This window comes from Typopeltis vanoorti, chromosome 15 (genome assembly GCF_054136105.1).
Source record: "Typopeltis vanoorti isolate ZY-2024b chromosome 15, IOZ_Tvanoo_1.0, whole genome shotgun sequence".
NCBI classification, from domain to species: Eukaryota; Metazoa; Arthropoda; class Arachnida; order Uropygi; family Thelyphonidae; genus Typopeltis; species Typopeltis vanoorti.
In genome coordinates, this window is record NC_143563.1 from 91647989 (window position 1) to 91671687 (window position 23699).

Below are 23699 nucleotides of genomic sequence, written 5' to 3' on the forward strand. Positions count from 1 at the left end.
AATGAAGACAGTTGACAGTCTTGAATTTTAAAATGATATTCAACTATATTTATTTATTGAAAACTAACTATGAAATGATAAAACATTATGGCTACATTATCAGATCCTAAATTATGGAAAAGAGCAGAGGGTTATTATTATTATTGCATATATTTATTATTCGGCTCTTCAAAACATGGCGATCTTTCTTGGATAATGATTTCCACAAGCCATGCTTGCTAACATTCATTAAGGCATGCATATTCACGACGGTCGGAATAACTCATTAAAAAGGTTTTAAGGTTTTTTTTTTTTCTTTCTTTCTTTTCATGCAGTATCAAAACTGCAGTCTTCCAGAAATGAAGTTTCCAAGTGCACATGGATCGTCAGAGAAGAAATATTCTGCAGCCAATTCACAAAAGTAGACAAAGTCGAGCTTCTTGGTATTATTCTGGAATGGGAAAAATTGCAAAAATCACACTCAAATTTCAAAATAAAGTTAATATTATACACAAAGGAAAAGGATAATTTAACTAATTGTGTTTTTATGCTTCGTTATGTCCTCAAAGAATTTTTATTTATTATTTTACATACCAGAAACGACTTTTAGCCACCTCTGGTTGTTCGTGCGATAAGTTTTAATTGTTTACATAGGCCGACGATGTCTAAACGTACCGCTTTTGTATAGAAGTGTAAGGGATTGGAAATAAAAGAAACTTTCTTGACAAACTATATACAATAAATTTATGGAGCGTTTCACAGATATAAACAATTTATTATATACTATTCGAATATTGAAGGAACATTAACTCAAATTATTTATTCTTTTCATAAAATGGTTTCTTTTTATATTCTTTCTCACTTTAACACTCTCGAAATGTATTACACGTTGTCTCAAACTTCTTCACTCACATTTTATCATTTTTTGTGAGTAAATTTTATTACAAGGAACATATCTGAAATTATAAAACTCAATTTATAATTGATAATATAATATAAATCGTTTACGGTATTGAAATCTTTTCTTTAAAAAAATGGATGCCAATATCTTTAACAAATCTTCAGAAGCGTTATCTTAGCTAATGTTCATGTCTTCTTTTTGTTTCTTAATGGCGATTATTCTAATATGCAATGAAGTACGTATTTTTCCCGTATATTGAATTGAACTTTGATTTAGTTGACTGTAGCTGCCAAATTGAAGCCGTAACAACAACAACAACAAGAAAAGAAAAAAAAACAGATGATAATTGAATTAGTTTTTTGGAATATGAAACAATGTATTTTTGCTAGGTTGGGCTGGATTTGTCTTGAATTACCGCCGAAATAACTAATATGATACCATTATTATTATTATTATTACGGCTATTATAGCCTATTTTTGTTTAGGAGTGTCCCTTATTTTAAATACATTAGCTATTTTTACTCAAAAAATTTTTTATATATATTTTCGGGCATTATGGGTGAGTGCTGAAGGCAAATTATAGCAGAATAAAAGAGGAGGAAACATTTTTTGTACATACCTTGTTTTTGTACATACTAGGATGTCTTCAAATTCCATGTTCCTGCTGAAGGTTGATTATAACAAGGGGGGAAGGTGGTGGGGGAGTGTTTTGATATAATATCATACCGTTTTACTATATTTGTTAATCGGGTGTGTTCTGGCTAGTCTGTCGGTTTTGCGCGATTGAAATCAGTTGAAAAAATACTTTATAAAGGAGAGAGGTTTAGAAAAAGAAGTTTATGCACATAAAATAATATTCCTTCTTAATTAAAAAAAATAATGGAAGTCGTGAAGGCCTAATTGATCATTTTAATAGATTTTTTAGTTAACTGAAGTTGAAAATTTAAATTAACCATGAATATTTTTTATAAAGAACAGAGTAGCTAGAATTTATTCTAGGTATTCTGTTATGATGAAGTTAGAAATATGTTATATTTACTTCTGTGAACATGATGAAACATTGTCTTGATTGGCGCTCTGGAATTCCAAAACTCTCTAGAATAAAAGAATATTCTTCAACATCTACCTCTCCATTACCTGTAAGAGACAACCAATTTAATAAAATAAAATCAAAGTTTGAAAAACGGAGAACAGAAATAATTTTCAGTTAATGGGAAAGAAATATAAAATCACACTGAATTTTTTATTTTAAAAATATACAATGTTTCAATTATTATTTTTGACGAATAATTTGTAAATGATGAGTTTCTTTGCATATCCAATTTCATTTTCTTCTGGAGAATATGAAAAATTGGATATGCAATTCTTCATTTTCTTAACAGGAGAAAACTAGTGTAGACTAGAGGCAACTTCCATGACTGTAGGTACTTCTTCCTATCACTTTTATCAGCCATCATGAGTTAATCGATCTTTCGTGCATGTACATCGGGTATTTTTCGTTCAAGTCCAAAACGTGGTTTTTAACACAAAAAATCGATCGTAGAATTCGTCCTATTTTATACGATAATATCAGTTAAGCTCAGATACAAACGAGATGGCAGTGGTTGTCTTCAGTACGTCAGTATGATACGTCAGCCATAAATTTACAAATCATCAGTAGAAATGAACCCAGTTCAAAATGATGAAAGATAGATATTAACTGCCTACCCATTTCCAAAAGTAACAGGATATTACCTATTCGCCTTGGGGAATGAAAAGATGTTGAAAGATTTTTTTTTTTTTTATGTTTCCCGGTGTAGGAAAAAGAGAATAACCGATAATATCATATTAATTTAATTTCACCAGCATTTTAAAATTAATTATTATATATTTTTGTATCTGCTTTGGCAAGTAATGTATCATTATTTCAAGTTGGTTTTTACTTTGTCATCTTTTGTACTCACCATATTATCAAAAAGAGAATCGAAAAGATCATGTTGCGGAAACATTTTTTTAGACTTTTTCAAACAGAACAATGGACTTGTGCTGATAAAAGACTTGCATCGATTCTACAAAAGAAAATAGCACTTTGGATAGGTATCTGTGTCTGATTTTTCGCTGTTTTTTTACTTTTACCTCTTTCACTTTAGAGATCGTCCAAATTTCTCTCATCCAAATCTCGTTAAGGATGAGAGAATTTTTCTCTGCCTTTTCAGAGGTTCAAGTTAGTGTCTCAGCCGGACGAAATCTTTTGCAACTTCAGTTTCATCTCAGAAAACATTCCTGAGAAGTGTCCAAATGCGTTTGGTTCTTCAGTCGAGAAATTTTCGATGCCGTACAATTAATTATTCAACCTGATTACTTTAATGTTGTTCTTATTATTAGATTAACTGTCCTGTGCAGTCAAGCATCTAAAAAAATTAAAACGTAACAACTTGAATGTTCAAAAATTAGAAAGATCACTGCAAAGAGACAGTGGTGTGTGAACATGTGGAACAACCCAGGGGGAAGGATCAATTCTAAAACACAGGCCACTAGAAATCAGAGAATGCAATTAGAACTATGAGATTTTTGATATTAGGACCAAGATGACATTTCTCTAGGTCTTTGGAAATTTCTGTCAAGATCATGAATCACTCCAGAATGGAGATGACTCGTATTTTTTCTTTATCTGTATTCTTTATTTTGCAGTGATTTGTTCTCTGTTATGCAGAAGTCAGTGTATAATTACCTTATTTCTAGTATTGTATAAAGAATTTTTTTAACTATTTTATCTCCACTTATAAAAGACGAGATTTCTAAATTGTTTATCGTCTTTTTGGATATTTCGATTTAGAGACGGTTAATAAACAATATTATTAGTATTCTTCATTCTCATCAGCCTTCTATCTATCTATGGAAGCTTTCCAGGATTTTGTAACCATCGTAGTTACAGTACTAATTTATTCCTTGCATATAGCAAATAAACATCACTGTCATAACCTAGGAGACTATTATTGCAATACATATACCAATAAATAAATAAAATTAAATAAAAAGAAAAAACAAGGAATTCATAATAATCATTCCAAATGACTTACCTGTTCTGTCGTACATGTTAAATCTATACCATAAATAAGTTGTTAGCCATTCGGGAAGGCCAGCATTCTTCTTTAGAACAGGACCAAGTTGTTCCCACATTCGAACCTGTTACAGAATATCGGGTATTGTTTAAATAAAATAAATTGATGTTTTTAATATTCATACATTCATCTAAAAATTAATTAACACACTTTTTTCTATATCACAGATATAGAAAATATATTCTATATAATTAAAAACAAAACTCGAACGCATTTTAGTCCTCAAAGGGAATGGGCAAGTCTGTATTATCCCTAAATAACTTTTTTTGAAGATTAGTATGCAGCAACAACTCTCTTGCCAGTTTCTGATAGCCGGCTCAAAGCGATCACTGTTTTCTTAGAGATCTTGGGAGGAGAGTATGACAGACAACTGCTGAAGGTCTCTAACACCAACATTATATGTTATTGTTTGAAATAGTATGTTTGACGATGGATTTTATTCAAATGCGTAGTTAAAAACATGTTTCTCGAAGATAATGCCCTTCTTAGTAGCGCCAAAGGTCGACTAGCTACGAAAAAGGCTGAAAAAAGTCTACAAAAGTTCATCTAGTCAGCGACTAGAATAGAACTTACAACGAACTTCCATACTGAGGTTTAACACTATGTTAATAAAGGCCATTTCTAGAGAATTACATGTGCGTCCTAACACAAAAACACAAAATAATATTTAACAATTTTACATTAAATAATTCTTTCCCATAATTAATAAACACATCAATAAAGTATTTCAGGATACTTCATTTAGAAGGTGCTAGGTTTTTTTTTTTTTTTTTCAAGTAAGTTAATCTGGTTTAATTTGATGGGTACTAAGAACTGGTTGCGTATAAGAGGAAAAATTAATGAAAACAGGAGATATTAGGAAAGTATTCACAAATTAAATTATGTTACCAAGATTTCAGTTTAATCCAAAATAATCTACTCACAAACACACGAAAAAAATTGAATGGAACAGAAACCTTCGCTTTTCTTCACTCCGCTTATCTTATTGGATATGTATTTCCTATGTAGAACAAAGTCTAAATCTCCAAGAGAAGAAATTTATATAATAGTCATAGAATACTGCATAAATATGCAATGATTAGCCAAATACCTTAAATTCTGTGAATTTTTAATAAATGATTTATCAGCAAAAAATGCTCCATGAAAGGCAATGAAACGAACAATCTCACTTGGTTTCGAGGATAAAATAGCTTGAATAATTCCATAATTAATTATTATACGTATTGACAAATTGAAGGTATATAGAACCCTGGCAAAAACAGTTTTTAGGAATCCTCTGTTTACATCTATATGTCAAGAGCAACATTGAAATACAAAAACAAAATAAGTTGAAGAGAAGAAAAACTTCAATTTTTATTATATAATATTTTTAAATGTTAAAAAAAAAATTAATGTCACTTTTCTAGCTTTTACAGATGCAAATCCTGAATTTTTTTGTGAACGAATTCTATTTCTTTCAATTGTCATTAAACATAAAATATTAAAACAGGAGTTTAACACTGATCGCAGAACATTTTTTATTCAAGCATAATTTTTGAAAATTTTAATTTCATTTGTTGTTTCCTAACTTCTGTGGCACTTATAAGAACAGGTCCTCTAGCATAACTGTGCCACAATGCAGGATTAATTTGGCATTGATTATAATTGTTCTTTTTTTTTTGTTTTTTTTTTTGTAGTGCCAAAACTAATACGTATAATGGGATACGAAAACATTATCTTGCAGTAATCTTTCCGTAATGCGAGAAATCCTCAAAAAAGACCTTTATAGATGGTTCTAGTCGCGACCAGAGGAGTTTTCTGGATTTTCCCAACAGGTTCTGAGTGTGAGCTGTTCTTCGATAAAGCCAAGGAGAAGTTCTCCCGGAAACTTTGTTTTTGAACTGCAACTCATAAAATCGATCTTAGAATTCATGCCAATTCTAACAAATGCAGTAGCCGTTAGCCACCCTCTTCTTCTGAAGTATCGAAATCATCGGCGATCATGAACTCATATTATCCGTGACGACTTAAGGTAGGAACGGGCTGTACACTATTTAAAATTCACACAGGACTTCCGACTGTTACCTTTCAGTAATAAAAGGGGGGGGGGGATTAAAGAATTTATTTATGCATTTTTATTTTACTTCCACATGCTTTTCTCATAGAATCAATCGTTTCGAATTGGGGAGTTATTATATAGGCGTATGCTGACTGGAAAGATTATCCTAATTTTTCCAGTCAGCATACACCTATATAATAAATCATCAGTATAAAATAATTATACAATATAATAAACTCAAGTAATTTTTCCCTAAAACCTAGGAGATTCCTGGATATTAATATTATTAGGTTTTGTTATATTTTAAATCTTCAATTCTTTACATATGTATCATTGATCATTTGTACATATCCGAGTCTTATCCTCTTGTCTTTTTTTTTTTTTTTTTTTTTTAAATCTTTCTTGCATATAAAGATTAGAAACGAAATACTTTTAAATTAGCTCTTCTATTAACCTTTTAGCAAATATTTTTAAATTTTAATTATACATGCATCTTCTTATTTACTTTTTTTATTTTCTGGTTGTAAATTTTGATATTTTAAAGGCATATAGTATAATAAATATATTTAAACATTTAGTAATATTTTAATTTTAAATATATTAAATTATATTAACATTTTCATGCGCATACTGTTATCTGTTTTATGTGATCATTGTATCCGCTCTGTATGGATGGATGCTTGTGATTATCTGTGAAAATACTAGTTGTGGTGATGATGGGCGGTAGATCGCATTGGTGTAGACTGTAGATGATGATGGTAGTTGGTGGATTGAGTGGTGGAGACAGAGAGTTGTAGGGCAGGTGCCCTCCCTCGAAGAGTCTTTGGACTCCCTGGAGGTGTTACGTAATAATAATAATAACAATGCATCCAGAATATTCAGTACCTATCTAACGTTTGTTCTGCGTATGGTTTTGATTCATACCGTTCAGAAAGGCATATCAAAAATATATAATCAAATATTGTTATATGCCGGAAGCTACTGTTTTGATATATATAATTTTGTATTTATTAGTTTCACTTTTGTAGGTGAATCCAAAAAAAGTAAAGGCAAAGGAAAATTATTTTCTAAATCTGAAAACGTAAAATATTCGAAGTTTTAATGTTATTTTTCAATGTAATTTCTTACATTTCTAAACACTTGTTAAATCGATCAATAAGATTCTCAAATCGGCTTGAAAAGAAAAGAGACACAACCAACCCCGGCAATTGGGAAGGCACGTTTATACTGATTTTCCCTGAAAGCATATTTTAACAGGCTGGATTATTATGACACTAAAATTATCATTATTATCTAACTCTTGCTCCACGCCAGCATTAATACTAATATAGTATTGTGGGTTTACAACCCTTTGTTGGTGAGATTCGCTTTAAAAAAAAAAAGAAAAAAAAAAGAACTTTACTTTTCTTGATATCCTCCCGTAAACAATTAACCACACGACAACCCTTAATAAACAAAAAATAAAAACCGCAGATGACTCTACCATTTTCTAATAGCATCTAAGATATTCGTCGACACAAAGTACCCATTTTTATCTCGTTATACCTCTTGGAAAGAATTTCCATTGGTAATGAAACAGATTTGAAATATATCTTTCTATTGAAGGCAGAATATATTATGCAGTTAAATGTTTTTTTTTTTTTTTGGTCTGCAGTACAAATGAGCGATAACTAGAGGTCTTTTCACTTTACGATCAGCGTAAACTTCGAGGCATGATTCCATTTGCGTCCTTTGGGCATAAACGCTGTGCTTCTTTCGCAGTCGATGCTAATGATTCACACACACATTAAAAAAAAAAAAAAAATAAAAAAAAAAAAACGTAATTATGGGTGTAAAGCAACTCTAGGGCAATTTGTTTTAAAAGCACATGCCGAAGTAAAGAATTATGGCGAACCGAAAAAATTTAAAAGCTAAAGTAATCTCATCTTATTTTTTCAGTCTTAAATATTCTCCTGTGTAATAACAGCTCTTAATTATAGCTTGATTGCGTTGCATCCAACAGTTTTCTCTGCTCGAAGCATCGTCAGTGTTGACGATTTTAAAATTTTGCTTCGAAATCTTGAAGAAACGTTTATCTTTTTTTTTTTCCCTCCGAGAAAACGTATAAATATTCCACTCTTTTATTTTTTTAATTTACTTTTTATTTTATTTTTTAAATTAAATTAAATTTTTAATTTAATTTTTATTTTTTAAATTATATTTCATTTTTAAAATTTTGTATTGTTTTGATTTATTTATTTAATTTTATTTATTCATTCACTTATTATTGAAAACTGAATACAGTTTATGAACGCGAAACGGCATAATATTAGAATAACGATTAAGTATCATGCACGTATGTTTTATGTGTAGTCATGGCAACTTCAATGGGGGAGAAGAATAGATAATATTCAAATCCAAGTCTCTTTCTTATTGAAGTATTTGGAAGATGGGTAAGCGTCGCACGCATCTCTTAATGTCATCTCGATCATGAAATTAAAGTTTTCTACAGCATAGGCAGATCTTTGGACCACACTGGCAAACAGCTAGCTGCATCGAGACAATAAAAGTAATAAACCGCGGATGTATGTATGTGATAATCACTGTCCGACCACAGATGCGAGAACCTCGGCTGGCAATATGCCAAGAAAAGTCAATTCATGTTGAAGGGGAGAAAGGAATAAGGTGATGTACGAATTCGTCATCAACACGCGAAATCACGGGCTTTATACGTAAAATTTTCCAACTGTTGTACAAGCAAAATAGTTACCACTTTAAAAACTAGAATTTTCATAAAAGAAAAGCTAATTTTCCGACGTATAATAATAAACACTCATCCCACGAAACATATTGATTACCCTATTATCGGAATGGATTCCCCTTCCTCTGCGATGCGCAGAAGTGTCGAGGGGTCTCGCATCTGTGGTCGCACAGTAGAAAGTACCAACTTCTAATACGGATATATATATACAGGGTGTTCGGGATAAATTTGACAGTTTCGTAAGGAAAAAGAAAATCTTCTTTGTATCTATTAAATTTAATGAATTGACAAAAAAACATTACAGGCAGAGTTAATTACAATACTATCAACAAGATTTACTCAAAATAACCACCATTAGCATCGATCACAGCTTCAATTCTGCTTCGGAACCTCGAACAAGCTGATGCTACAGTCTCCCTGGGAAGGGCCGCAAAAACTGTTTTAATTTTATCCATTAACTGGGCTTTTGTATTACTGGAAGTGCGATTGGTGTCTTTTTCAACTGCGCCCCATACAAAATAATCCATGGGGTTAAGGTCTGGGGAGTTTGGAGGCCAAACATTTGGACTGGTGAAGTCGTAGAAATTTTCAGACAACCATTTTTGACTTTTCCCAGAGGTGTGGCAAGGGGCCGAATCCTGCTGCCATACATACGGCCTACCATTGGCTACCCTTGTTATCCAGGGCTTGACTACAGTTAGCAACTCCACGAACAAAGCCCGAATTCCAATGCCAGGGTTCTTCAACACCTGTTCCTGCAGATTTGCGAGGAATTCTGCTGTACGAACGCAATCAGATCGTCTGCTAGGGATCTTTCTTCTTGCTACATCCTCGTAGTCACCATTGCAAGTCTCTAGTTCATGCCTGATTGTTTTTACTGTATTCAGGGAGCATTGGGCAGCAGTCGTAATATCCTTATTTTGATGGCGGGCACGAATCATCATGATACAAGTTATTCTCTTCCATGATTCAGGTGGGTTCCAGCTATCCATCCTTTCTGACATCTTGTATATGAATGAAGAAGGGTCCAAACTTTTAAATGAAGAGAAGTGTGTGTTAATACATGTAACTTACGGAAAAATATAATTAATTATAAATATGTCAAATTTATCCTGAACACCCTGTATATATATATATATATTTTTTTTTTTTTTAATTTTCGAAAGAAAAAATACTCGGGAGGGAAAAGTAGTTTTTCCACACAGTTAAGTGTTAGAGTTAAATTTATTCTGAGAAACACAACTTTATTTTATTTTAAAAAAATGAAATGATAAAAATCAAGCTTTATGCCCTGGATATATAAAGCACATTAGGATAATTTCTCTCTCTTTCGATCAGTTTTAACAGCATAATTTTACTTGGTCCTAATTACACTGGAAAGGAAAAATTATTAAAAATTTATCTTAAAAATTACAGTAATCGAATGCATATATGTCGAATAGATCTAATAGAATTAATTCATGGCTCCTTACCCATTCATCAGCAGAAACTTTACCATCCTGATCACAGTCTGCCTCTGCTAGTAAATAATTCCATATGATTTTATAGACTTCTTCTATCTTTTCGTATTTTTGGGAACCCGGTTTCCAACCATTAAGTCTGCATATGAACTGAAACACGAAATAAAATTAGATGTTCGATATTCAGAAAAAAATACTGGATTATTTTAAATTATTAGCTTTAAATAAAGGACTTTCATGACGAAGAATTAGTAATAAAGTTATTACATCTGAAAAAGAGAGGAGGGGAGAGAGAGAGATTGAATTAACAATATCTCTCTCTCAGTTAAAGAGAGAGAGAGATTGCTTTCGTTTAACCACTTCAGTTAAACGAAATTACACATAAATACACTCAAGTTCTGCACAGCATTGCTTCCGAAATATACCGTAGTTCATGAAATATGTTCTGGATAATAACTAAACAGTTAGCGAAATTAGTATTATTATTTAACAGCCACGAAATAACATTGCAATATAGAACCTGACAAGGAATAAACTTTGTAGTAGCTTACAGAAAATTTTCTAGAATATTTGTGCATAAGAAATCTACCACCAGTTTTTAATTCTGATCGTTTTGTACACGTATATTATATAGAAAGGACAGATAATCCATTTTCTGTCCTTTCTATATAATATACGTGTACAAAATTCCTTGCTTGTATTCAGAGGAGAGCAAGGCAGCTAATCGATCTCATTATCATTCCAAACTCCCTTTGCTTTGAGACGATTTTTGCTTGCTTCACGGTCATGGGTACTGTTTAGCTGAAGTGGTATCCGTAAACGCTTTACTTTCTCGTATGATAAAGCACGAAAGGTGAGTAGGTAATATTTATCTGTTACCGCTAAAGCTCGAAAGCCGTTAATGTGCACATTACCTAGCTAATCTGCAGATTAACTGATTTTGCTCCGTTAACGTGCGGAATCAAGAGTTTTCCACATTTTACCTAGGTAATGTGCACATTAACGGCTTCCGTATCGTTAAAGTTCAAAAGTTTGTTTCTCTCATTTCCTTTCCCTACTCCTTCCCCTCTCTCCCTCCACCTTCAGTTTGGTTTCGCCAGTGTCTTGTCGTCGCCGGTTGTTTTTATTTCTCATAATTTGCATCGGCTGCTAGTGCGTAGCATAGCTAATTCATTTCCTTAATTGTAATAATATTTTAAACCGTTTGATTCTTTGTATTATAGTTTTTTAATTGATTGATGATTGATTCTATCAACTAATTTGTTGATTGTCTGATTGCATTAACTTGATTCTTTAGATATCGAAAAATAAATAAATAACATTATGTTAATTTAAGCGTACAGAAACGTTGCTGTTGTTCCAGCAAAGATCTTATTTTCACTTTAACGAGTGCTTAGTAGGTAATTTGCAGATTACCTAGGTAATTTGAGAAATGAAACAATTTTCGGCACGTTAACGGATCACCCTAGTTAATCTGCACAATACCTAGATAATCTGTAGAATAACTGATTTCTGCACTTTAGCGGTAACATATCCATTAAAAAAAGTTTAGTGAATTATCTTGATTTTCATTTTCTTACTTTTCCACCAAATCGCTTTAACTTGCTTCACCAACCAGCTTTCTGAAAGAACCTACATTTTTAACATTTCCCCCAATAATTCAACTCTCATCCGACCCATGGTACTAACATGAGTGGGAATCATATTAACAAATATAAGATTGCTCGAAACTGGTATTAGGAGAGATCGGAATGTTTAAAAAATGGAAGTACAAACGAATATATTTTTATTTTCTTCAGCATTCTGGTCTCTCTTCATAATTTTTACAGATGTAACTAGAGATGACTGGATACTCATGTATAGTCATCTGTGCTTCCAGACTCGTCATTTAAATTTTAAATTTATTATTTATTTATTTTTTATACGAAAAGCTTTAACCAATCAAGCTCTCTTTTAGAATGTAAATCAATCCAAGTACTTCGACTGTAAGAACCTTTTAGGTTCTTACAGTTTATTCGTACAGTCTTAGGTTCATAACATGCGTACAGTTCTTAGGTTCGGTAACAGTATGTGAAAAAATATAACGCGAGCGCAGGGAAAAATTGGCAATCTCATTCCAAACTAAACTCTAATACATGTATTAAAATGGGAAGAATATTGGTTCAATGCCTTTCTTCCGTAAATTTCTACAGAAACAAACACCATTTCTACAGGGAACTACGGAGGAGTCATTGAACATATTTCCTCAAATTTATAAGTGAAATCAGGTTAGTGAAAAATGATTTTTCAATATTTTAATCCACTTATTTGCATTAAAATACGTTTAATAATAATATTTATTAAATTACAATTTAATAATGATTACTCGGTGACATATAAACAGCAGTTTATTTTAGACGCACGAATTGTTAGATTTGGGAAATGCACTGATATTATTTTGAAATATCGTTATTTCTTTAAATCAAGAATAAATATAAATCTACTGAAGCCGTTATTCCAAAAAATGATAAATGTGATGCCATTTAGTCCTAAAGCATGGCGAGATAGCCAGACTCCACCCTATGCTACTCAGAGACATCTGGCTAAGAACGATGACGTATTAGGATTTTTTCTTTTTTTCAATCGTACCATTTCTGCTAAAATCTCATAGAACACGATTGACACCTCTTTCGGCACATTTAGAGATGGCACTTCCCCCGTCTTTTGTTATTATTTTTGGCTATAAAGAGTCCACCTTGTTCTCTGTTCACTTTATAATTTTCATTATAATTTTCTTTTGAAGTCCAGATTAGTTTTGGTGCATTTACAAATCGTTTTTTACTTATAATTGTACACTACCACAGCGCGCGAAAACAATAACAATTATCGAAGTGTATGAATACAAATACACAGCATGTTCCTGTTGAATAGTAAATATGAGATTGAGGAAGCGAGCCTCGTCAGGTGTCTGCGTTGTGGAAAACCGCTCATAGGTGACGTGTGAGTAACGTAAGGGATTTACCGTAAAATTTTTAAAACTCGTTTTTTTTTTATGCACTTTCAGGACAATTGCGCAAATCCGAATTTACTTGTCGAACTTGCGTAAAATTGGATGTGCCCGTATTTTTATTCTGCTCGTAAAATATCGCGATTATCGCAAGGAAAATGTATGATTTGAAAAAATAAAGAAACAAATACCAGGATTTCCAATTACCAAGCAAAACGTACAAAGAAAAGTGAGAAGACTTTGTGTCAAAGAAAATGTTTAGAAATGTAGATAGCAACGGTGATTAATTAATCTCCCCATTTTCCCAATAAATAAATTGGATAATTACTATATTCTCCAGACTGACCTTCAATGAGTTTAAATGACAAAATTTTATTATATTAATTAATTATATACAGGAATCTTACCTCTCTAGACATGTGAAAATCCTTTTCCGTAATAGCTCCATCTTTGTTGAGATCTAAATTAAAATAATCAACTTAATATTAGAAGCTGTTCTAAACAGTGGTGCATGCCTTTAAAATAAAAACTTTTAACATACTAGAAGTGAAGTTAGAGCTAACGCTAGAAATAGTTCATACGTCCAAACTATTCTTGAACAATTGTCTGTTGATACAGGAAAGGGCCTTCACTGAGCTGTTGTCATAAAGCTAGAAGCAGAGAATTGTCTAGAATGTTATTATAAGCTAATGTTTTTCATGTTTTTTCATGGGGATGTTTTTCATATTCCGGCCCGAAACATGAAAAACATCCCCATGATGCATGGAGATGTTTTTCCACCAAACAGTTGGCGCAACACAACCAGGCAGGTAGCGTTTTTCTGGAATCCTACGAACCCAGACTCGTCCGTCGGATGGTGAAAGGTGAGTCAGCATTCAAGACAACGCGCTTTCACTTCTCCTGAGTCCAATGGCGGCGAGATTTACACCACTCCACCAGACGCTTGGTCTCACCTTTGCTGATGTTAGGCTTGTGTGTGCATGGAAATCCATCTTCTTCTCCCTATGAACAGTTGTCGTGCTTGCAGAGTCATTTCGTAACTTTATAGGTGAATGTTTCAAACGAGGGCAGGCGATTTTTTTTGGCGAAAAGCACTTCGGCACTCGGCGGCTCCAATCATTGGCCTACCAGACCTCGATTGTGCTGCTGCTGTTCTTCCTAGACGTTTCCACTCCACAATAACATTAGTTACGGTTCATCGGGGGTAATTGCAGCAGAACAGAAAATTTCCGAACTTTGTTGTTGCAAATGTGTCTTAAAAATAGGACCTATCCTATTTTTAATATATGTAAAATGATCTATGTGAGTATAAACGCTTTTAGTAAAACTGTATCGTTCGCTGATGACCGGCATTAATATATACAGTACTGAAACGACGCTTGAGGATTTAGAAAACAGGATTAACCACGATACGTTGAAACTAAGTGGTTTAACAATAATGGCCTTAAAATTAATACCGATAAAACTAAATACATATATTTCATCATAACATATAAGCTAGATCGAGATATAACTATAAAACGGCAAGAAACGAATTATACTGGTACTCAAAACTGTAACTGTAGTTTAATGGAGGGGGGGGGGAATCGGTAAAGTATTTGGGCCTCCATATACCGACAGCAACTTGAAATGGAATCCCCATATCGCATTTTTAACAAACAAGTTGAGGTTCGTAATTAACAGAATATATTATTTTAAAAAATTTGTCAATTCAGCATTTTTAAGATGCTTATACTATTCATCGGTAAATTCTTCACTACAATATGGTATCACTTGTTTGGGTGGAGATTACTGCAACAATTTCTTTCCTTTGATTTGAATACAAAACATAATAATCAGAGCTATAGCCATTACTAATTTCTTCGCATATTCAACTAGTGACTTGTTTGCAATTTTCAATATTTTGCCATTACAGAAACTTTATCTATAGAACTGTATACTATATGTAAAAAATAACATTGTAACTTTTTCGCTATATAATGTAGATTATGGTTTACGTTGTGGACCGAACTTGCTGTTAGTTCCCAAGGCAAACAAAGAAATTTTTCACAAATATTTTGAACACTTAGCAACAAGCAGCTACAATAAACTGCCGAATGAAATAAAATCTGTAACATCAGGTTATACGATTAGAAAAGATTGAGAGACTACCTCATGGGACCAAATAATTTCACTTTTATTTTAAACGCATATTATAGAAAATGATTCTAAATGTAATTTTTTTACGATTATTTTCCGTATGTATACGTGTGCCCTCACAGTCATTTAATTTTTTAGTGACTTTATCACCTGCATTGTATTTTTATAGTAACCAGCATGGCGACGACTTTTGATCACACACACACACACACACACACACACACACACACACACACACACACACACACACACACACACACACACACACACACACACACACATTATTCCTGTCTTTATTATTATTTACTATCAATCTCTATATTACCACTTGAGATATAATTGTAGGATATTTTTATAACATATACAAAATATTACTATCACTTGCATTTATTGTATTATACTTTCATTTGTAGTACTTATTCAGTGTTAATAACATTTATTTAACATTTAAGAACTAATTTCAATTAGTTAAACTGGTTATTGAACATACTACAACAATTAATACCCATCTAAGTTCAAATAGTAAAGAGTACATACCGAAGAATGTATTGAATTCATAGAGCAACTTTTTTCGACGAAAGGGAGAAACAATTTTTGGTGGTTTTCGGTAGCTTGAAGTCACTCCCATTTCACAACTTAAAACCTAAATAAATGTGTAAAAGATCATTTTATTAAACAATGCAGTGCGTTTGTAATTATATGTAGCTTTATACAAACGTTTCATTCAACTATTATAACGAATCATGTTAATGTAAACAATATGGTAGTTTACTGAACCTTTTTAAAACATTTTCTTGTTATTATTCTTACTAACACCATGTTCCAACATAAAGATGTATACACAAGTTCACGTGGAGAGTGGAGACTACTGTATGTCATTGTTGATACAAGAGCGTACAGAGGATTTCAAATTGGAAGTGACCATCAATTAGTTCTAAGTAAGATAAAAATGAAAGTTTTGAAAAATGAAAATGAATAGTAAGAAAGTTTTAAAAAGAATTAAAGCTGATCAGTTTTTACAGGTAAAGGAGAAAAAAATGAAACCTTTTGAAAACAAGAACCTCAGTGGCAAACTCTGAAGAAAACATAGAAAGGCAGGTAGTGAAGTTGTCTCCAAGGATAAAAAAAAATAAGAACTCCATGGTGGACACAAGATGTTAAAGAAGCAGTCCTGGAAAAGAACAAAGCATAGCGAAAGTTTCTAGCAAATAAGTCTGCAGATGCCCTAAAATAATACAAAGAAAAATGTAAGAGAGTTAAGCTGTGTTTAAAAGTAGCTAAACCAAAATCACGAGAAGACTTCGGTAAGAATATAGAAGATAAATATCAGGAAGGCGACAGAATGTTCCTGAGGCTAATGAAAAGCTTAGAAGTGGACGAAAGAATACTGTAAAAGGAATCAAAGATGATAAAGATGACATGAAAACTGAAGATAAGGATATCCTAGATGTCTGGAGTAATTATTTTGAAGGACTATTAAATGAAGCAAGCAGTGACAGAAAGAGTAGTAGAAAATTTTCAAGAAGAAATACAAACACGAGTACATATCAGTACTTGAGGTAGAAAAAGCCATCGAAAATCTAAAATGTGGAAAGACAGCTGTAGTAAAGGATATTCGACCAGAAATGTTCAAATATGGGTATGAAAGTTTTGCAGTGGCTCCACTGCATAGTACAAGAGGGTCAAATTTCGGATGATTTGAGTAGAGCTCTTATAGTTCCCATTCAATGTTCCTTCTAATTTCTACCGGCCCAAGTGAGCATGAAAAACATTTTGTGCGCAAGTTTCTCGACTTAGACTCAATGTGCGTACTAATGTAAGATTTCTCATATTAATGTTGTCCTGTTTTTTTTATTATTATTTTTTTATATATATACAGAACCGGTCAGGCTGCGAGCACTACATTAATTCGCTTAAATCCGCGTAGCTATTAAAATCCATCGCCTTTGCACAAGTTCAAGTGACTATACTATACAAGTGATTTATTACTTAAACAGAATGGGAGAAAGGTTAGCAAAACAGGTGTTTGATGCCAAGATGACAGGAAAGAGACCAAGAGGAAGATCAAGGTCTAAATGGATTGATTCAGTCTGAATAATTTATTATATTATTAATATTTCCCGACTGCGTATTAGACCTTAGAAGAACAAATGTTAGATACAACAATATTGTGGTGCTGACATGTAAAAGGCTAATTTGGAGAAAAAAGTTGTTGATAAGATATTAATAATAATGTAAACTTAATTATGTAATGCTGTCATAGTAGCCTGAACATCCAGCAACAACGAATATCGCATTGCTCTAGAACAAAATATGATCTGTTACTGAATATGTAATCAAATGATGAAAAAAGGCATTTTATGAAATAAAATAAATAAATTAATATTATTTATTTATCATATTATTAATATTCCCCGCTTGCATATGAGACCGGATAATTAACCTTTTAAAAGTCCTGATAAAGGTTCTTCATGTCGTACACGAGATTCAAACTCAGGTCATTCCAACTAAAGGGCATCATGGATACCGACTGAACTACGAAGCTTTCATTATTGTTGTTGTTGTTGTTGTTGTTAACTGACATCTCCAAGGAGTCCAAGGACTCACGGAAGCAGAACTCCACATGACAGAATGCACTCTACATGAAAATTGCTATCTCAGTCTACACACTACTCTATATATTTATTAAAATTCAGCAAAAAATGCTTTGTGTTGTTGTTGTTGTAAATCTACATGATAAAAGCAATTTAACAGTTCGAGTAGTTAATATTAAGTATATGTATATCTTCGGAAGCCAACGCTTGGCTTATGTGAACATGTTTGTAAGTGTCGATAAGATACATAATTAGAATAATAATAGTTTGTAACAGATATCACTCGATTAATATAGTGCTATTATATACGATTTTCAGTGATACGTGCAAGCGTCAAGTTACTATTTTTTTTTTTTTCACATGCACCATAACACATGCAGCCCTGAAAAAGGCTTTGTAGTCGCTACGTAACAACTAGTGATAATACTTTCTACTAATATTAACCTTAAAAGGTTAATATTAATCATGTCCCAGATTATTAACGTCTATCAACCTTTGACATATGACGATAGGCTCCTTTTTATGTTATTTTAAGCCACTAATGGATGTATAACTTGCACTAATAATTGATTTATTATTAAACTGGAAGGACACTATGGGTGGACAAATACTTAAAGGTCAAAACCTAGTCTTGACATGAGCAGAGGAAAAACACAGAATGGCAGACATAATACAGAAGCATCACACGCCGCTAATACACAATGTAAAATTATCCTTTAAACCCTTCTATGAGTTCTTAATCAGTCATTCAATACAATAGTTAGCATGGGTTTGCTAAAGGAAGATTGTGTTTTAACAATCTGCTTGTATCTTATTGCTTACATAACAAGGTGGCAACTGTATTGAATATGAGTCATGCATACACCGTGGTATATTTTAGATTTTGAAAAGGCCTTTGATAGAATTGCCACATGACAAGCTGGTAATTAAACTGAAACGGATGAGATGGGACAGTAGATTAGCTGTTTGATAGGTATCAACAAGTTGTTTAAGGAGAAGCGATGTCCAAGAAGAGGAATATTTGTAGAAGTGCACTCCCAGAGCTTGTTTTGGGGCCGTCGCTGTTTAACTTGTGTGTTAAACCCAAGTATTAAGGGAGGTTTAAATGAAGATATGTAGTTATTTGCAGATAATGAAGTTGGGGAGAACAACTATGAAGAGTAGAGCGGATGTCAAAACCTTACACTTTGCAACATTGCACTGGTAGCCCCTCTCACTTGCCCATTCAATCAGTGCATTGAAGTCCTCTTGCAAAACCAAAGATTTTAAAATTTGGGAAGCAAAGATGGGGTGCAGAGTAACATCTGGGAAGAAAATCTTAGATGGGTGAAAATGATAAGGGATCTGGGAACCATTGTGAGTATGGACTAAAATTTCGGGTATACGTTGCTAAAATCGTGAGAACAGCTCACCGGACTATGGTAATGATGCAGAAAACGCTAACGTATAGAAATAAGGATGTTATGTTACTTAAATACAAAGAGCCAATAGGCTTCATTTCAGCGATATCAACATTATTTAAATGAAGGGGATATTAAATCCCACATTGTTTTAAAACCGAATAAGAAACTCAAAGATTGGAATCAGAGAGTTTCATGCCGAATATAGTATAGTAAACTATAAAAGTATCGGCGACTACTAGCGTGGGCTAATGCACGTAGTCCAAGTGCGTAGTACAAAAATGTTTATCGCCGAAATGAAGCCTATTGACTCTTTATATTTAAGTAACTTAATGGGTGCAACTCGTATAGCAGAGTATATAAGTTCTTTTCGCTATACCCTTTGGTATTAATTTGATCTAGCTACTCGCTGATGAAGCCTCAATAAAGGCTGAACCCGGTCTGGGTAGTGACCTCCCACCATAATGTAATAACAGCATACATTTCCTAGGAAATGTGTTTTACATTATGGAAAATACCAAGAATAGCGATCAGAACTTTACCACCTTTGCTACGAGTTGCCCGAGTTTGTGCTTGGACTACGTGCATTAGCTCACGCTAGTAATCGCCGATACTTTTATAGTTTACTATACTATATTCGGCATGAAACTCTCTGGTTCCAATCTTTGAGTTTCTTATTCGGTTTTAAAACAATGTGGGATTTAATATCCCCTTAATTTAAATGAGGATGTTATGGTTCCATTGTATAAGGCATTGATCAGAACGAATTTGGATTACTGTGCACATATTTGGTCATGTGATTTTCAAAAGGGTGAAAAGATATTGGAAATGGCCCACAGACGATTGATTAAGGTGGTTTCTAGCTTCCAGAACGTTGAATATGGAGATAGACTGAGGAAATACAATTTTCAGGAACTGCTGGATAGGATGAAGAGGGAGTATGTGATTGAGGCATAAGTTATTGACAAGAGGTGGCCCCTGAAACTGTAAGGGGTTTGAGCCAGGAGGTAGGGAGCAGGGTTTTTTTTTTTTTTTGCATGGAGAGTACTGGGTGATTAGAATGCATTGTCTGAGAATGTGCTGAGAGGAGAGACAGTCAATGTATTTAAATTGTAGTATAAAAGTGTAAAACTGTCTAGATGACAGTGGGACCTCCTGATGAGTCTTTTGACCCCGTGGAATCTAATAATAAATAGTCAAAAATGTTCCTCATGTCATTGACGGGAATCGAACCCAAGTCTTTCCGACCAAAGGACTTCGTCTATACCGACTGAGCCACGGAAGCTCCCTTTGGAATGTGTGTGTGTGTGTGTGTGTGTGTGTGTGTGTGTGTGTGTGTGTGTGTGTGCGCGCGCGCGCGTTAATATTAACCTGAAAACACACACAACTTGACGCTTGTGCATATCCACTGAAAATTGTATATCATAGCACTGTATTAATCGAATAAGTGATATCTGTTACAAAATATTGTTATTCTAATTATGTATCTTATTGACACCTACAAACATGTTCCCATAAGCCAACAAATCTTCGAAAGATTTGTGTGCTAATATTAACTACTCAAACTGTTAAATTGCTTTTATCATTAATGAATATTTACAACAACAACATCAACAAAAAAAACAGCATTTTTTGCTGAATTTTAATAAAATTATCGCGCAGTGTGTTCAACGAATGGCTTCTAATAAGAAGGGCTTCTATTGCACTTGTATTGTCTTTGTTTTGCTGTAGTGTAATATCTGTTGGCTTCTAATAAGAAGGGCTTCACTTGCGTCACCACCTCTACAGATCAGAGCAACTTTAGAAGCCGCAGGCTTCCATGTGGGTGAAACGTTAGGACCCAGCCCGCTTCCTCTACTGATCAGAGAACATTTTATTGCACCCCCACGTCTACAGATCAGAGCAACCAAAGAAGCCGCAGGCTTCCACTTGGGTGGAGGGAAAAAGATTGGGGGGGGGTGAAGTGTCATGAGGGTTGAGTTGGTGTCCGCAAAGTGGTGTTTTGCTATAGATATAGTGACGTATCTGTTCCTGAACGAATGGCTTCCCGAAGCCAGCATTCTAATGAGAAGGGCTTCACTTGCATCACCACCTCTACAGATCAGAGCAACAAAAGAAGCCGCAGGCTTCCACTTGGGTGGAGGGAAAAAGATTGGGGGGGTGAAGTGTCATGAGGGTTGAGTTGGTGTCCGCAAAGTGGTGTTTTGCTATAGATATAGTGACGTATCTGTTCCTGAACGAATGGCTTCCAGAAGCCAGCATTCTAATGAGAAGGGCTTCACTTGCATCACCACCTCTACAGATCAGAGCAACAAAAGAAGCCGCAGGCTTCCACTTGGGTGGAGGGAAAAAGATTGGGGAGGGGTGAAGTGTCATGAGGGTTGAGTTGGTGTCCGCAAAGTGGTGTTTTGCTATAGATATAGTGACGTATCTGTTCCTGAACGAATGGCTTCCAGAAGCCAGCATTCTAATGAGAAGGGCTTCACTTGCATCACCACCTCTACAGATCAGAGCAACGAAAGAAGGCGCAGGCTTCCACGTGGGTGGGACGTTAGGACTCGGGTCGAGTCTGCTTCCTCTACTGGATGGGAAAACGATTATGGGGTGAAGTGTCATGAGGGTTGAATTGGTGTAAGGAGGATAGCAGTGTAATGTAAATGGTGCATGGAGGTAGGTGACATCATTCATTATCACATCTGTATTGTAAACATCATTTTGTTTTTCCTGAACCTGATTGAAATCAGAAATGATCTTCATTTCAATTTAAGAGCGATCCTAAATACCAAATTTTATTAACCTCCATTCAGTTGCTAATAATAAGAAATTATTAACATTTCGAATAGTTTTGTGAATAATAAAAAAAAAGTTCAGTTATAGGGAGGAAAAAGAAATATAAAAACAACTTGTATAAGGCTGATGTGAGAAGACGATTCACTATGAATGTTATTATCATTTAAAATTGTTTTGTCAAGAAAACGAATTATGACAAGATTATTATTATTAGTAGTAGTAGTAGAAGTAATAACTTCAACCCATGTTTCCAATAAATTATAACAGGAAAAATCTTTCCTCAAACAGTATTGAGCATTACTGACTGATTAAACAATAATTAAAGGATTACAAAGTAATATCTTACCAAATAAATATTAGGCTAAACAAGATACATACCATACAATACAATGCCACTGTTGCTGTTATTTTCGTGTATCACGATGTCTGTGACATGAGTGGATTCAAAGAGCTGTATGGAGCAGTATTAATCTTACAAAAACTGGCAAGTGTGACTAAGTTACAGCACGTTTATTAAATTGAAATCCGTTTACTACAAATGCCCGATTGAAAGCAAAATCGAAACGAATCGACAAATGTAATCGAACAGACATCTTAAATACCGGAATTATTAATATCAATTCGAATCATTTTACCAAATTTGTTAATAAAAATGCCGCCCGAAATAAAAAAATAAACGATATGGACAGTTGTATACATTCTAAATATTAAATATTAAATGACTTCGAGCCACAGCAGAGTTATTAAAACAAAATGCGAGATGGCATGGGCAGATTTCAAGTTCAGAATTTCAGTAAAGTTCTTCAATAAGTTGCTTATGGACCGATAAGTGTTCACGCATTTTGCAAAATGAAACTAATGAATCTTTATAAGCCTTTTTTTTTTCTATTCGAAGGGGAGCTACCGATTTTATAATAGAGTTACAGAGTCCCCCCCCCCCGCCGGCACAACAAGAATTTCAAGGAAAACATACTGCAGTTCACAAACAAAATACGTTTAATTACAGGAATGAATAAAGTTGAGCGAATTGTACAGAGTAGCGTAGAGATCTCCCACGATGATTTTCGCTATCATTATTTAAAATAAAATCAATATACTCAGACATTTCTTATTCTTTATTTAGAAATAAGGTAACGTTTATATCGTTTATAACGACAGAGATGAGCAATCAGTGTTCTAATATTAACGTACAAGTTTAAAAAAAATGGAAAGAATTTTACAGCATTGTATTAAATCTACTAATTTGTAGAAAGATATATAAATAAATATCAATGGATCTTATATTAATATTGATTCACAGAAAATTCACAATCAAATATTATTTACAAAGTAACTAAAATACTTGTGTATTTATATATAACTTTGCATTATGAACTTCTCACCTTTATATTTTTTCTCCCATTTCTGTAAGTGCCAGATAGATTCCTCACTTTATATATATATATATATTAAATTCACAACACAAATATGAAGGATTCGGTTTTATTACCACGGTTTACATTAATATCAAATATACACTTGTTCTAAACACCTTCAAACACACACTGTAGATGAGTTTCAAATTTCTGTGA

At 33.5% G+C, this 23699-nt stretch overlaps 1 protein-coding gene across 1 annotated transcript; it reads right to left on the minus strand.

Annotated features, from left to right (window-relative positions):
* Nucleotides 1-20: 20 nt before the first annotated feature.
* On the minus strand, nucleotides 21-23699 carry LOC150098970 (calexcitin-2-like). Its single transcript, XM_090405296.1, has 7 exons — nucleotides 23511-23699; nucleotides 15882-15987; nucleotides 13613-13665; nucleotides 10232-10369; nucleotides 3940-4045; nucleotides 1920-2017; nucleotides 21-430 (listed from the first exon to the last, which is right to left on the minus strand). Exons 2-7 carry the CDS (start codon nucleotides 15970-15972, stop codon nucleotides 317-319), a joined length of 600 nt encoding a protein of 199 aa, XP_090261422.1. The 5' UTR covers nucleotides 15973-15987; nucleotides 23511-23699; the 3' UTR covers nucleotides 21-316.

Excerpts from the sequence above, each read along its gene's own strand:
- LOC150098970 (XM_090405296.1), bottom strand. The coding sequence starts at position 15,972 with ATGGGAGTGACTTCAAGCTACCGAAAACCACCAAAAATTGTTTCTCCC. Across the intron at positions 13,666-15,881 it reads TGAATTCAATACATTCTTCG|ATCTCAACAAAGATGGAGCT; the intron begins GTATGTACTCTT and ends ATTTTAATTTAG. Across the intron at positions 2,018-3,939 it reads TAACATGTACGACAGAACAG|GTAATGGAGAGGTAGATGTT; the intron begins GTAAGTCATTTG and ends TGTCTCTTACAG.